Here is a 16,914-nt window from a genome sequence, read left to right on the forward strand (position 1 = left end):
AGAAATCTAACTAGTAAAACCACTTTATTGACAGGAATTTTGTTTGGGCACCCAACCGTGTGTACGAACAAGCACCAAGGCTAGAGAATTCATCAACATTCAAAACTGATCTTCTCAAGATATGTGTACGGTTAGTTCCTGCGCAGAGCTCAGCGACTTCTCCATGCTATAACTTTGGTCGCTTACTACTTTAGTAGTAGAGTATCCATGTTCGCAAACGATTTTGGGCACATCTTCCCCTAACACTGTCATCGTCAGGGCTCAGAAAAAAATATTCTCCTCATTACCCCCTAAATTGTGACAAACTGACAGAGCACTCGGCACTCTTTTTGCTGTGGAACAATTCAAAAAAAAAAAATTTGCTGCATAGCAGCATCAGTGGTTGGAATACAGAAATATGTATTTCCTTGCAGAAATGATCGCGCAACATGCTCTTGCACAGTATTGATCTCACGACCATGTAACAACGCTATAACTAACAAACTAGAACAGGATATATACGAGGGCAGAATCAAGATATCATGATCATGATATATAATAACGTAACGGCCTTATTCTATCACGTGTGTGTGTATGTATGCATGTGTGTGTGCGTGTGTGTGTGTATTTATGTATGTATGTATGTATGTATGTATGTATGTGTGTGTATGTATGCATGTCTGTATGTGTGTGTATGTGTGTGTATGTATGTATGTGTGTATGTATGTGTAGGTATGTATGTGTGTATGTGTGTGTATGTATCTATGTATGTGTGTCACGAAATTCAAAAAGGGGGGTGCGACGGGTCCACCGGCGTCGGATTGGTGCGCCGGCGCCAGACACCTTTAGAAGGCGGTGCGACGCGTCCACCGGCGTCGAGTTGTTGCCTCGACGCCAGATACCTCTAGAAGGGACCGCGACGGGTCCACCAGGGTCAGATTGGTGCGCAGTAACTTCGTGTGCATGACGCAAAAGATAGATGGTTGCAGCCGTTTCATAGCCGTGGCCACTTGGTGCTTTGCTTTTCACCTTTATGACTCCTCCGTGTGCCTATATCTTCTTCGTTCGCCTCAAGTTTGTAGCATGCCGTTCTCAGAAAGTGGAAACACACATGCAAACGGCTGCTTAAATAGTAGCAAGATGTTTATGTGATCTGACGTGGAACGTTATCTATATTAGTAGGATGATGTCTTTCACGTCATTTTATGCCAAAACATCATTTTTTTGATAACTGTTTGGGGAAAACAAGAGGAAAACCCATACTTCGCGTGGTACTTTTAAATTTTGTCTATAATATATATTGATAAGGTGTGTTTGAAGCTGAAGACTAACAATCAAAACACAGACACAGAACAGATCAGTCTCTATAGTATCAATGCAGCCTCGATTTGACAAATCATATCCATGTCCTGGTAGTATCGATGTAGTCCCCATCTGGCGATTGGTAATTGGCAATAGGAGGCGTGAGCCCTGGACCACGGATAACAACAGGTAACGAAGCGGCAGCAGGTGCTACTGCCTGAAATTAAATGGGTAATAACAGAAGCAATGATATAGAAGATAGTGTATGCCCATAATATCAAATATTATTCTCGCAAATCTTACATATCCAAGAAGGCCTGCAAATTTCAGGAAACCTGAACAAAATCAATACAAAACTACTAAAACAAAAGTATCACTACAGAATTGTTCTCACTGTGGGAAGTTTAGAAACGTATGGATAGCTGTAATTATGGTTAGAGCTCTTGAGGAGGCTTTACGCTGGCGACAGCATGCGCAGACTATGTGAACCTCCTACTAGACTTGAAAAGCTAAACAAATCACATTTTTGTGAGCCTTTGAACCCGGAGTAGTGTAGGTAGAAAAAATATTGAAAAACATTGGGTTCCAACGATTACATCAGTTGCTACAAGAATGACGATGGGCGTTTAATAATGGCACATGGCTAGACAAAAACTATCAATGTTTCGTAACCTTCTGATAAAGTTCGATATCGACAGTTTTCAATTCCTGCAATGCTTTTTGTTGAGTTTTCAAAGCATTGCGAACCCAGTCATCGTCGAGGTGCTGAAGTTGGTTCCGACTTCGAGAATATTCCTGTAAAATGTGAACAATATAGTATGGAATATTTGTTAAATTCAAAGTTCCGAGTGCTTCCGTATTTCTTCGACGATACTCGGTCCAATTTTCATACAGAAACCTAAACAGATATACACGTGTGACAATGTTTTCCAACTTCATTCTGTACACTCACTAAATCCAACATCAGCATCCTGGACCGATATCTCTGAATCGTTGAAACATCACATGAGCCTTAATAAGATCTCACAGGCCAGGATGCCGGGTACGAATGCACCATTTCAATATCTCAAATGAACGACGCACCCCTCTCAGGCAAAATTAGGGAATTAAAGGGTAGGGCAGTCAAACCGCCCTCTTTTCTAAAGAATCTTATAAGGCGAGAACTCAGGTGATCGTTGAAGCAAGGAATGGAGCATGAAATAGTGATTTTCATGTTCGAACACTAGGAAATATATTAACCATGCAGCGTTGGATGGTTGAACAAGAAACTTTACGAAGAATTTCAAAAATACTCGACATTACATACTTGGACCGCGCAAATTTTCCCTACATTTTCACCATTCCTCTTCTGTTTCTGTTATAATCTAAGAAACCCATTTCGTTTTTGACTAATAAGTTGCCAGCAACAGAAACAGGGGCACGAGGAGAAGGATGAAAATATAGGTGAAATCCGATTAATTGAAGTACGTAGCTTTGGCCATTATTCTAATACGCAATAACAGTGAAAGCCCGTTAGCTTGAAAAGTTTGAGTGCCCTAACAATGTCCATTGAAAGGAGGCACACAAGTCTACTAGAGGTTGTAATATAAACTCGTGATTTCTGTTCTTCGTCTGACTAAATTTCTACATTAAAAAGAAACCTATAGCTCCTAAAGGATGAACACGATATCACATGCTAATATCACGTTTTCAATGGATTATATGTATATTTAACAATTAACGGCCGAAAACGCCCAGATTGTGCAAGATTCGAAGGGAATTAGAGTTTGATAACTTTGTAAGAACAGCACCCTAAGAAATACAGATGATGATTGAATGCAGATGAAAGTTTGCTCTTGAGAAAATACCGCAGAACCTAAAACGTTTTCCAAAAAAAAAAAATCCCTAAACTAGTCCCTTTTTTTGGTTTTTCCCAAAGACATTTTTGTGGAACAAAATTTCGCTTCTTTTTCCTTTAAAATAATAAGGCACTATCGATCTCCATTTTTTCTCTTATCCTTTCCTGTTCTTCAATTTCTTTCTCCTCTCTCCCTCCTTCCTTCTCGCCCTCTACGATCTTTTGATGAAAAGATACCAACGTACGCTTCACACTGCTCATAACCTAGAACAATGCGTGATGCAACGTTCCTGCGACAGTTCTCGGTTGCTGCCAATTCAATATATTGGAAATTTCACGTGTTTGGAAAAAAATTAGAATTTAGGCGGAGAATAAATGGCAAATGAAAAAATCGGTAGCTGACGGGAGCGAAAAAAAAAACACGAAGTAATAAACGAAGCAGATTTGTTGAAATGTTGCTGAAATTTTGGTATTGAAATATTTCAATTTTATTCCATGCTAGTTTAATTCTAAAATTTGTGGCATATCTTTAAACACAGATTAGAGGACAGAATACGACAAAAAAAAGAGAAAAGTCAGGTACATAGATTGAACTACGGAGGAACGTCGAAAAAGAAAACGAAAAATCAACATTTTGTACCTATGTACAGTGTCTTAATACGACGACGGAGGTTCGACGCACGGCTGAACCAAATTTTTGTAAAGGAGTTAAAGATTTGAAACAACATCTAAAAGATGAAGAATTTAATTATACATATAATAGTCTTCAACAGTTTAAAAGTAAATTTAATAGAATTTAATAACCAAAAAAGTTCAGATTCTGCACATTGTTAGGTTTGGGAGATCGCGGATAACATCATGACAAGAGGACCAAGAGAAGTATTTTAGGCAGTTTTTCATAGAAGGTTTGCCCCAAAAGACAGTCATATCGCTGTTTCTTCCCATCTCCTAGTCTTTTTGGAATTTAGATGGGACAAAAGTTAAAATTTTTCGACCTTTTTTGGATTTTTTTGCATTTAAATTTTGAGAGAACCAAACCGTGCGGAAAGGAGAAACTTTGCGCGTGGAGATGTCCTTAGTCCTCTGTCCGAATATATGGGCGATTTTCTTTTAAAACACTGTCCCATTTCTCTGGAATAGGTAAACATATTAAAATCCCAATATTTGCTCGCGCTCAGAGAAATATGCGATCTTGAATAAAACTAAGTAATTTAGAATACCTCTCTGCGCGCGAGCAAATATGCGATCTTGAATAAAACTAAGTAATTTAGAGTACCTTGGTGCGAAGCAAATCATCTTCTAGTATGTTGCAGCCGAGGATTTTCTCTATGAGATGCTGTATCACTCGATTTCCAGGGCCTTGTCATTGTTCCAAATTTTTCAATGGACAAAAATGGGAAGAGTGCCATTTTTTCCACCTTTGTCCAATTAAAGTTCCAAAACAACTAGGAGGTGAAAAAAAAAACAACGATATGTTTTTTAGAGCAAAGCTTCTTCTTTGAAGAACTGCTTGACATTTTTCTTTTGGTCCTCCTATGACGAACTTATTTGCTAATAACGTGCACAGAATCTGAGCTTTTTCTGTTATTGAATTCCATTAAATCCATTTCCAAACTGCTGGACACTACGTAAAGTTTAATCCTTCCTTTTTAGAAATGGTTACAAGTTTTTGACTCCTTCGCAAAAAAAATTGACTCAGCCGGATATGAACCTACCAGGTCTCATTGTTACAACACGTTATAAATTTTCAAAACAAAATGTAAGGGCTTCCATACTATCCTTCACCTGGAACTAAATATAATATTGTGCAATTTATGTGGTCACTTAATACTACTTATTGTAAATTTTATAATGTATGTAATTATCTAATACTACGTAGTATTTTGCCCTGGTTATCATGTTATCCTTAATTTACTACTGCCCGCCGCACGTTCCATTCCCTTACACCCTTTACGACCCCCGATGGAAAAATCCCATCACACTCTTGACTCTGACCACTACTATCATCTATCACAGATCCTCATTCGATTAGCAACATGATTCTCTTTCGGTTCTTTATGGCCGGTCGAATGTAGTTTGCACCGAGCTGGATTTTAATCGTTATACTTTTTAGTGCTTGATGTCTACGAAAACCCGGCGTCGCTAGATAAAAGCGCTGCGCATAATAACATTTCCCTGGTCATTGTTATTTTTTCGGCGCATTCTTGGTGGACATGAATGAATGAACAGACAAACGGAATTGCTACTCGGATTTTTCATTGAGATAACGCGAAATTTTATTCAGGTACGAAGTGAGATTTGATGAAAGTTACCTTAGTGAATAATGGTTACTCTTGGAAGATGACAAATTCTTACAAATTACGCAATTGAGAAGTTAGCAACCAGTAGAGGCCTCCTCAACTTCTAAGCACAGAACTTGAAAACAAAAAGAACATCTAGGTACTATGATTGCAAATATACCTCAACAAAGAGAGTACCTCGGATAATCGCACTGAACTTTTAATAGAACTACAAATAAAGGATAAGATAGGTAAATTTCTGCATTCAAGCTCCACAAGAAAATAAGCCACTCACTAAGCTTGTTACTCATACTTTGTTGCAGTGCAACCGGATTCGGAATGGACTGAATTATAAAAGCACAAAGGATAAAGTCGCTGGCGTATCAATCCACTTGGGATGCGCCAACGCATTTTGCTGCTATTCGTAAAAGTTGAGGTTTAGGAACGCGTGTTAGCTAATACAATGACTTGCGGGGGTCAGCCGATAATCAAGTCAGTGATTTTGTTTTTCCAGACAAATTTGGCACCAATTTATGGACCATGGAGGGATGAAAGGGTTGGTTTGCACTAGGGCGGTTTCGAATCATCGACCATGTGGCTGCAGCGGACCTCTGACCGACTGAGCCACTCACTAAGCTTGTTACTCACACAGCGAAAGGATCGTTCAAGTGCGGAAGAAAATAAAATATTTTCAACCTTAATTTTTCATTGTTCTGTAAGCTGCCTAAACGTTAAAAAAGACACCATTTCGTTTCTTTATTGAATCCATCTAGCGATTACGTAGAATAGCGAACACAATAAGTTTCATTAGCTATTTGACACAAACAGAATGTTTCTTAGACTCTCCGCTCTTGAGCAGTCACACTTTACAAGCAAGTCAACGTATTTTGAATCCCCTTTGATTGACTAAGGAACGCGAATATGTCTGTGCGGGACGCGTTACTGATATTAGCGAAGCAATCTTATCACACGGTGGTCCGCTAATATCACGGCGACTCAACTACAAAGATAAGCACAACGATTTGGGTTCTTCTGGCCTTTGGTTTCGGCTGTCACCTCTTATAGTACGGTAATTTGCTCTGGACGGGGCGTCTGAGAGGATACTTTTCAAATATTCCTACCTTCCATGCTCTGATGAAGGCGACTGACGCCAAAACGTAAGCCGTAACAAAGAATGATAACAATATTGACTCTTCCTCAGAATACCGAATTGCACGCTTCTAAAAGCAAACGGTTCACCTTCAGTGCGACTGCACGCTGGTCAATCTGCTCCTCCGTCAATAATGCGGCTGCTCGATATCGGTCTCTGAAAGATGGGGATCGAAGCAACTCAAAAGCAAACAAAGTGAACGAAATTGCATAGATATGCGGTATCAGATGTGATTTTACACTACTTTACATTTGAAAAAGCCGAGTTGAGCAACAAACATCATGCTTCAAGGGACGACTTAAACGCATTAAATGATGGTTGGGCAATTTATTTTAAAGGCATCACCCCACGAATCTGGGGTGATATGGATTTCCGGTGGCTAAAGACTATACGAGGTCGCAGATTGGAGAAACGGGCGGGATAACGCTCATTTCTTCCTAATTGCCGTAATTTCACTTAAAAAAAAGTTCCATGACACTCACTGTTTGCAGTGTAAATAAGCGCTATGAGAACCCACAGAAGGGGCGGTGATCATGGACCAAGGTATTAGCTAAATAGCGTAAAAACTGCTTTCGTAAGACTATAAACGCTCTTGACCGGAAGTATTTGCTTGACGAACAATTCTTAGCCTTTTTTTTCAAAGTTAAAAATGTAGATGCGAACAAAAAAATGCTAGCAAAACGCTATATATCGTTCGAAAGAGATTTCCTCGCCCTACGAAGAGGCTGCATTCCTATTATTTAATTTTACCAATTCTTATTTTCTCAGCTGACTAAAATACAGCGTCAAAAACAGAACGTGAGGAAAATAGGAGGATTTTCCACACGTTCTGTTTTTTCTTTTTCATTTGATTTCTTTTTCATTGATGAAAGAGTTGAAACTCCGACGCTGTTCTTTCTCTCGTAAAACAGAACATCGAGTAGGCCATGAGGAATTTGAAGAGTGCAAAAAAAAGAGATAGAAACAAAAAAAAAAACGGAAGAAGTGGTGAGAAACAATTTGATGTGTCGAAAAATCTGATGAGTGATGGGTTGAAGAGGTTGGAAGCAAACCCTGGGAGCAAAACCGAAAAATATGCTATTGATTTATTTGCAGGATTTTTTTTCTAAAATAAGTTCGAGGAAGGACATGTAACTTCGTTTAAATTAGTATAAAATCCTACTGAATATTTTTTGCAGATCTGACATCGAGCGCAAGTTCATCGACTGGCTTTGGTTTCTTGCTATGTTTTTGCATTTGCCGGATTTCCTTTTCCAAACGTTTTCTTCTCCGGACTTCTCGCTGTTTTGCAACCTAAAAAAAATATTTCTTTTTCTTAGACAGGAAATAAAATAAGAACCAAAAGGTGAATTTTTTCTATCACTATCTTCGATATTTTGTTGTGTCCAAAACATTAAATAATATGGCATGCCAGCAGACTTTGGATGAGAGTTTCCTAGAGCTCCTCAACCACAAAATTTATGTCGACATGTCACATCAGATAATAACATTTTAATGAACACTGACCTCCAGACTTTGTTACAACGAAAACCAAAAACTCAATGTGTATCATTGAAACGCAAAATAAATGTATAAGAAAGTGTTATTACAGTCAGAGGTTTGAGGTGAAAGAGAAGCAATAAATAAAAAAATATTTACGAGAAATCTGTTTGACTCGGCAGTTCTTCCAGCGCTTTGTTACGCAGCGGAAACGTGGGCAGGGATCGCTGCCAAGTTCTTCTATAGTGAAAGGCTTTCAGCTGAGGATGGTAAAAAGAATGATAACACCCGAAAAACATACCAAAATAATCCGCTACCAATCTTCCGAAAACACGTGTAATTGTTTCTTTAAAGTTGGTTTCGCCTACATGCGTACTAGACACAATCGTAACCAGAAAAAATTTAAAAATCGAAAAAACTGGTAGCAACTATGGAACACAGTCCAGAGCTACGGATTTTCAAAACAGCATCGTCAAAAGCTTCTAGGCCAGGACTTGTCCAACTCCATCTCGCCTTAAGAAAAACATAAAGCGCAGAGTACCTAGATTATGACGTGGTGCGGAAACCGCAGCGAAACCCTAGAGTTCGGGTTGTAGGTTACGGCAAAAAACCACTGCGGTTCCGCTCATCTTAACAATCGTCATTTAAAAAAAAACGATTAGGAAGACGCCATCGCCACCTTTGTGCAACCGAGTGCGAGCATTCGAAGGTTAATGAAACTTCCTCACTAGCCCACTCAAATAAAACTGATGAATAATGCTGCTGAGGAGACTGGTGCACAAGAATGGGCGTTCCAGGGTACCCCGTAGGAAATAAAGTGGTTCCTACGCTGTTTTTATGACGATTAGGGAAAGAGGTGTGGAACCACGCTGGTTTCTGTAATCTACAACTCGAACTCTACGCTTTTGCTGTAGTTCCCCGACTTCGTCAAAACCGTGATACGCTGCTTTTAACTCGATCATAGCCTCCGAAAAGTAATGTGAGCAGCATAGCAAGCTACGCGGTGAGCCGGTCTAACTACCCGAATTTGAGGTGTACATCACCTCAAATTCGGGCAGTTAGACCGGCTAAAAGGGCGGGTGTGGTGTAGCGGTTAGAGGTTCCACTTCCTGCACGATCGATCGTAGGTTCGAATCCGCCCTCGTGCTCACCAAGCCTTTCATCCCTCCGGGGTCAATAAATTGGTACCAGACTTGTCTGGGAGGATAAAAACACTGAATTGGCACATCGGCTAGCCACCGCAAGTCATTGTATAGGTCAGATACAATTTAAACGTTCGTAAACCTCAAACGATTCTGAATTGAAGTGAACGTGAGGAAGCATCCCAAGCGGATTGATTAACGCCAGAAACTTTATCCTTTATCTTTTATCACCTCAAAGTGTACATAGTAATTCGCGTCGAGCGCTCCTAAAAATGGCTGCTATATATCATATACCACGGATCTCCCTCCTTAGAGGGAACACAGCCGTTTAGTCGCGAGGCTACGTGGCGTGTCTCTAGGTGTCGGATAGGGGGCTAATCGCAGACCAAAAGCGACCTTGTACCTGCCTTGAGACGCAGGTGGATTCAGGGGATGAACTGCCTTTTTCTGCTGTGCCAGGATCGGCTCATACTACTACCATATCCCGCTCGTCGGTCCGGCCAAAAGCCTACAATCAAGTGACTGGGAGGTGTAAGGGAGGCGGTTTAGAGTCGCCTCCAACAAATAAGCTCCACCTGCCCATTCCAGGATAGCGCAACGCTGTCCTAAAACTCATGGGACTACAGGGCTGCAACCTGTCCATGGGTTTTGAATTGTTATGCAAAACACAGTAATAGAAAAGTCTTCTGATTCCAAAGGAAAGCCTGGTACGGTAGCGCCAGGAAAGACGGAGTTGCAGGAGTTGTGTAGGCTACAGAAACGGAAAAGGACTAGGATGAGCACTTATAACGCCTAAACGCTTGCATCGGATACGGCCATTGAAGATCTGATGATGCAAGCCAGGAAGTTTAAGCATGAGTAATCGAACTGATCGAAACGAGGCGACGCCTCCCACTGAACGCCGTGTATGACACTAGAGAAGAACTGTCCTTAGGAACATGCGACAGTAGAGAAGTTGGTGTATTCGTCAACACGAATGTGGCAGTAAACATCGACTCTTTCGAACAACTTACCCGAATCGGACGTTTGAGGATGAGAAAATGTGGTTCAACACCAGCTTTGACAATTTTGGTCGTTTACGCTCCAACATCAAGCTACGGAGAAGAACAAATTGAAGTTTTCTATATGGACCTGGAGAAGTTCTGCAGAGAAGACCATACCTACTACAACGTCATAATTGGTGATTTCAACGCCAAAATTGCCCTCAGAAGAACGCGTGAAGAACTTCACATCGGAACCCACGGCCTTCAGTAGAATGAGCAGGGAGGGAGGCTTTCCGATTTCATCACGACGACTAAGACCATCCATTGGAACTTGCAATTCCAGAAGCCCTCCTCTCTACGCTGGATGTGGGAGTCACCCGATGGAGGGTATCATAATGAAATTGACCACATCATCGTCAGTAAAAGATTCTGCCTGACGGACGTCGCTGTTGTGCCAAAGTTCTATACGGGATCGGACCATCGCCTTCTTCGAGGAAGATTTTCTTTCAAACTTGGTTGTCGGCTTTTGGAAATATGAACGACTTGTAGAACATCTTCACGATTGTACGATAAGAACGAGGAGTTTCAAAACCACCAAGAGACGCCTTCGAAAACTCAACAGCTGATACGTCAGCGTGGAGCTGCACGAGTTGCAGACACCCAAGAAGCCTTGCGAGCTCGAACGTGACAAGAACTCACGTTCGAGCTCGCAAGGCTTTGCAGAGAGGCGATAAAGAAAGACCTCAAAGAGAGAAAGAGAGAAGTGTTGGCTGAAGCAGCAGAAGCGGGACAGAGCATTCGTTACGCCCGTCGGAACTTCGCCAATCGTGAAACAACAATGACTGCTCTCCGGACCCCAGATAGAACAACTACAGCATCGAGATGGGGGACGGAAAAGGTCATTCACGACTTCTACTCAGACCTCTTCGACAACCACGTTCGCTTGCCTTCTCACCATCTGACAGAAGATGGACATATTATTCCAAAGATCCTCCCTTTCGAAGTCTGACATGCCATCATGTCGATGAAGAATCGTGCTTCATCCGGTCTCGACAGAAGCAAGCCTGGACATCTGAAGTACCTACCGTCAGTCCTCATCAACACACTGACGAGGCTCTTCACTCGTTATCTGTCGGAATGCAAGGTTCCTAAGCAATGGAAAACCAACAAGACCGTGTTGTTGTATAGGAAGAAACTATCGTTCAATCTGTTTATTGTCTGTCATCTACGAACTCTTCACAAGAGTAATCCTAAACAGGAAACATTAGTTGAAGGACAACCATGCGAGCAAGCAGGGTTTCGAAAAAGGATCAGTACGATTGACCACATACACATGGTTTCAAAACTCAGAGAAGTATCGCGAGAGTACAATATGCTGTTGTGTCTCACTTTCATCGATTTAAAGAAAGCCTTTGATACAGTTGAGATGGAAGCGGCCATAGAGGCCTTGGACAACCAAGGCGTCCCTAGTCCATACGTAAAGACACTTCTTGAGTCGTATAGCGAAGCAAAAAAATTTGCCCATTCTACAATGATGTCATAATCGACGTGAAGAGAGGGGTTCGTCAGAGTGACACAATTTCACCCAAAATATTCAGTGCCACTCTCGAGATGGCCGGCATTTACACCATTTTCGTTTCGCTGATGACATCGTTCTTATAACATAAAGCATCAATCAGGCGGAACGGATGCTGGCCGAATTTGATGAAACTTGTAAAAGATCGGTCCTCAGCTGAACTAGACAAGACGATGTTTATGAGGAACGGATGGGTTTCTGATGCCCCACTCACGTTCAACGGGACGAAAATATCTGAATGCTCCTGCTATGTATATCTAGGTCGGGAAATCAACATGATGAAGAAGCTGACCTCCGAGCTGGGCAGAAGGAAACGAGCGGCATGAGGAGCATTCAAGAGCATCGATTTAGTGAAGAGGACCAAGAACATCCAGCTCCGTGCTTACCTATTCAACACCACCCTTCTTTGATGTACGATTCAGAAAAGTGGGCGTTTCGCAAGCAGAAGGAAAATGCGATCAGCGTCATAGATCGCGGAATTGAAAGGACGATGTTAGGAGTAACCCGCTTTACGCTATGGAAGGGGGTGCGACGGGTCCACCGGCGCCAGATAGCCATTATATGGAGTGAGACGGGTCCACCGGCGCCAGATACCTATAGAAGGGGTGCGACGGGTCCAGTCCACAGGGGTTACAGTGGCGCGCCGGCGCCAGATGGAAGGAGGTGCAACAGGTCCACCGGCGTCGAAATAGTGCGCAATAACTTCGTGTGCATGACGCAAAAGATAGATGGTTGCAGCCGTTTCAAAGCCGTGGCCACGGGCGCTTTGCTTTACACCCTGTATGACTCCTCCGTGTGTTCATTTCCTTCTTCGTTCGCCTCGTTCGTGGGTAGCATCCCGCTCTCAGAAAGTGGAAACACGCATGCAAACGGGTGCTTAAATAGTAGCAAGATGTTTATGTGGTCTGACGTGGAACGTTATCTCTATCAGTGAGATGATGTCCTTCACGTCATTTTATGCTGAAACATCATTCTTTGATAACTGTTTATAGAAAACAAGAGAAAAACCCATATTTCGCGTGATACTTTTAAATTTTGTCTATAATATATTGATAAGGAGTGTTTGAAGCTGAAGTTCGAATGTACTCCAAATGTAGAACTGACGCGTTTAGAAAGAAGACTATGAAATATTTCGCTTATAGTTATAATATAAAAAAGGAAGAAAGATTGTTGGAGTCCAATTTCATAGAACTAATAACACTAATATTAATTTTCGTTGGTTAGTGAAGGCGAGCGAAGCAAACAACACAGAAAGTCTGAAGTCCGGCTTTAGCCGGATGCTCAGACTGGTATATATATCTTGTATTTGTGTATGAAGAGCTGTATTGGAGCACGCCAGCCTTGTGCACACGTTGCATCTTCTGGGCCGTTTTTTACGGCGATTAGGAAGAGATGAACGGAATCACCCTCTTCCCCACAATCTACGACCCCGTATAGGCACACCTCGCACCCTGAAACTCGTACCACCCTAAGTGATGACATGCCTTTAAATGACATACGCTCAGACTGGTCTCAACAATAACGGACAAAGGTGCAAGGAAGTATTCTGGAAGTAAAGGGTAGAGCTGGAAGAATTCACCTCTGGATCGATTTTCTTTTGCCGTTTCATAAAGACAGAACATTGCACAGAACTTGAACCGATAGTACGGGCAGATTGTAATGGCAGAGATAGAATTGGAGCATACTTTGATAACGAAATCATAACTGAAAAATAACATCAAATTAACACGTTGTTGAAGTTCCAAGACCAACATAATGTCCATGCGTACAAGAACGCAGCATCACTTGAAGCCGCTGCTAAAAAGGGTACGCGAAAACAAAAGAAGTGAAACGTTTTCGACGATGAAACCACCATTCGTAATAGATAAAAAGAAATACAACAAATGTAAACAATTGTGAAATAAGAGAACAATAACTTCAAACGTGTTTTCTTCTTTTTTATTTCATTTTGAATTTCTGATATTATTGTCGTGCATCCACCATCGGGTAGCAGGGTTGGGGGGTTGGGCACTCAGTGGTGCCCTTATTTCTTAACGCTTTACCTTACTTTTTTCTCCTTGTAACACTAGCTTACATACTGATTGCCTCGACTGATTTGATTACTTCGAGAAATAAGAGTGTCCCCCAACTATTCAACTTTACCCCCTCCCCCCCACATCTATACTATTATTCACTAGGTGGACATGTTCACATCCCATAATGTTAAATGCACATACCAGAAATCTGACGCGGTGAGGGAATCGGCGGAAAAAGCCAGAGATGCGATTATAGATTGAGGGTATCAGTTCCGTTCATCTCTCCCTAATCCTTGTAAAAAAAAAACTGTGTGAAAACTGAAATAAGTAAAAAGACGCCTTCTTCACGACGATTTCAGTTGCAACGCGCCACCATTGTGCGCGCAACGCATCCACGTGCGAGTGGTTAGGATTAATTAGATCTCCTCACCAGTCTATTCAAGTGAAACCAATGAATAGGCTGTTGAGGTGACCAGAATGTGTACATAGAAGCAGGTTGTAACCTACCTCAAAGGAACTGAAGCGGTTTCCGGCGGTTTTTTTACGACACTTGGGAACAGAAGAGCGAAATCAACTCGGATTCCTCCATCTGCAACCTCATTTCCAGCTTACTCCGCCGATTCCTTCATCACGTTTTATTCGTGGTATGCACTCTCAATGCTTTTTAAGTCTTTCCAGTTGGTTGCGTCAAAGAACGGTCTTTTTACTTCTGTATCATTCCCTTGGCTAACCACGATACTTAGATACTCTATCAAAGGTAGCACAGGCTTACCACGAATGTGACATGGCCAGAGAGAAGCGAGAAAAACTAGAGACGGGGTCCCAGATTGCGGAATCAGGGGTGGTTTTGGTCATCTTTCCGTAATCGTAAGAACGGCATGGGAACCGTTTTAGCTCCTACGAGGTACTTTAGAACGTGCTCCCATTATGTACACATCCTGGTCACCTCAGCAGCCCATTCATTGGTTCTACTCGAATAGGCTGGTGAGGAGACCTAATTAAAGGCATCACCCCACGAATCTGAGGTGGTGCAGATTTCAGGTGGAGTATTCTTATAAGGGATAGTAGATTATGAAGAAGAGGGTGATTCCGTCCATTTCTTCCTAATTGCCGTAAAAAACGGCCCGAAAGATGCGGTGCCGCACAAGGCTGGCGCGCTCCAGTCGAATTCCCTGTAGAAAATAGTGCGCCAAAACGCCTGAAGCCATATTTTCCGGGTTTTTTACGGCAATTAGGAAGAAATGGACGGAATCAGTCGCCTCTCGATAATCTACTATCCCTTATAAGTTCATATTTTCCGGTGGGTATTTTTATAATGAAAGTAGATTATGAAGAAGAGGGTGATTCCGTCCATTTCTTCCTAATTGCCGAAAAACGGCCCGAAAGATGCAGGCGAAGATGGCGCGCTCCAATCGACCCTCTTGTACAAAATGGTGCGCCAAAACGAATGAAGCCGTATCTTCCGGGCCGTTTTACAATTAGGAAGAAATGGACGGATCACCCCCCCTTTCCATTGTATACGAATACTCCACCTGAAATCTGCACCACCTCAGATTCGTGGGGTGATGCCTTTAATCCTCTATCGTTCGCACGTGGATGCGCTGCATGAACAATGGTGGCGCGTAACAACTGTAATCATCGTACAAACGCCGTTTTTAAAACTATTAGGGAGAGATGAGAGGAACCAACCCGGGATCCTACTATCTACAACCCCATTTCTAGCTTTTTCCGCCGATTCCCTCATCACGATCAGGTTCCTGGTATGTCTGTGCTACCTTTGATAGAGCTCATACCTTAATTTTGGTTTCAAAAAAACTTTTTTTCAGAAATATCATCACACAATAAATACTCAGCAAATATGAACGCTTTTAAAACATACTGTGACAAATAAACGCAGAGAAAGGAAAAGAAGCGTGACAAATGAGAAGAAGAGAGATATCTGATTCGAACTTCACATGAGTTGTCTTCAATGTAATAACAGAAAGCATATCCAAGAATGACAATCATGTAATTAGAAAATGGATATCAAAATTCAAAACGACCGAGATGACCGGAGTTAGCGAGGGTCCTATCTTGATCATAACCGGTAGCTCCACAAATGCAAATGCATTTACACATCCGACACAATTTAGGCGCCATACATTTTGGAATGACTTATCTATTGAAAACGACAGTCCTTGCTCATATATTGATCTCGATCATGCTCGATTATACATTTGCGTAATGCTAACTAAAATAATTTTTGCTAGAAATGCGCCTTTGAAGTAAACTTAATTACGTACAATTAAGGATAAAGGATAAAGTTTCTGGCGTTAATCAATCCGCCTGGGATGCGCCCCACGTTCAATTCTGAATCGTTTGAGGTTTTACGAATGTGTAACTGCCCTATACAATGATTTTCGGTGGCTAGCCGATGTGTCAAGTCAGTGTTTTTATCCTCCCAGATAAGTCTGGTACCAATTTATCGACCCCGGAGAGATGAAAGGCTTGATGGGCACTAGGGCGGATTCGAACCTCCGATCGATCGCGCAAGAAGCGGAACCTCTAACCGCTACACCAAACCTGCCCCAATTACGTGGGATTACATCAACAAAAAAGACGAAAAGAGGAGAAAGAAGAACTCCAATAGAGCTATCGGCACCATTAATTATCGTCCCATTTAATCCAGTGGGGAAGCGGCTATTTACGACCACCTTCGCCGAGGACGTAACACGTTACGCCATCAAAACAAGCTTGGTTGCGACTGTTTACACTGCACCGATCTGATCTTCGGCTAGTTCGTGATTACCAAAACTTTGGCACAAATGTCCTTGTCTCGCTCGACTAACTGCACGGTCTCGTCGAAAACTATGTCACATCCAACTGATCTGCAAAGTCGTTTGCACAGTGGGACCCGTCCTTGGGATGCAAATCAAGTGTGAGGCTGCCCGCGCGGCTGTGAACTCTGCGGGCAGCCTAAGCGGTTAGAAGTCGCACTGAATTGCATTACCGCCTAGATGATGTGACAGCGCAAATCAAAAGTTTCGACCGAAGTGCATCTTGACGAGAAGTGCATATTTGTCTTAGTTTTCAAATAGCTTGAAATACAATGAATAGTCACTTGAAAATACCAATTTTAACGGAAGAACCCACCTTTCATGGCACAACTAATCCCAATCCGCTAGCAAGATAA

At 42.0% G+C, this 16,914-nt stretch overlaps 1 protein-coding gene across 2 annotated transcripts; it reads right to left on the reverse strand.

Moving 5' to 3' along the window:
- Positions 1 to 1,375: 1,375 nt before the first annotated feature.
- RB195_010465 (uncharacterized protein) lies at positions 1,376 to 16,881 on the reverse strand (the record flags this gene model as incomplete). 2 transcript variants are annotated; one of them, XM_064191485.1, is made up of 6 exons in its annotated part: positions 1,376 to 1,498; positions 1,954 to 2,076; positions 6,637 to 6,703; positions 7,710 to 7,840; positions 13,307 to 13,431; positions 16,875 to 16,881. In XM_064191485.1, 6 exons carry the CDS (start codon positions 16,879 to 16,881, stop codon positions 1,376 to 1,378), a joined length of 576 nt encoding a protein of 191 aa, XP_064049067.1. The 2 variants fall into 2 exon arrangements, with proteins under 2 accessions (XP_064049067.1, XP_064049068.1); XM_064191484.1 differs by lacking the exon at positions 16,875 to 16,881 and having other exon boundaries at positions 13,307 to 13,429.
- Positions 16,882 to 16,914: the final 33 nt, after the last annotated feature.

The sequence above is a fragment of the Necator americanus genome, chromosome III, assembly GCF_031761385.1.
Source record: "Necator americanus strain Aroian chromosome III, whole genome shotgun sequence".
Lineage (NCBI taxonomy): Eukaryota > Metazoa > Nematoda > Chromadorea > Rhabditida > Ancylostomatidae > Necator > Necator americanus.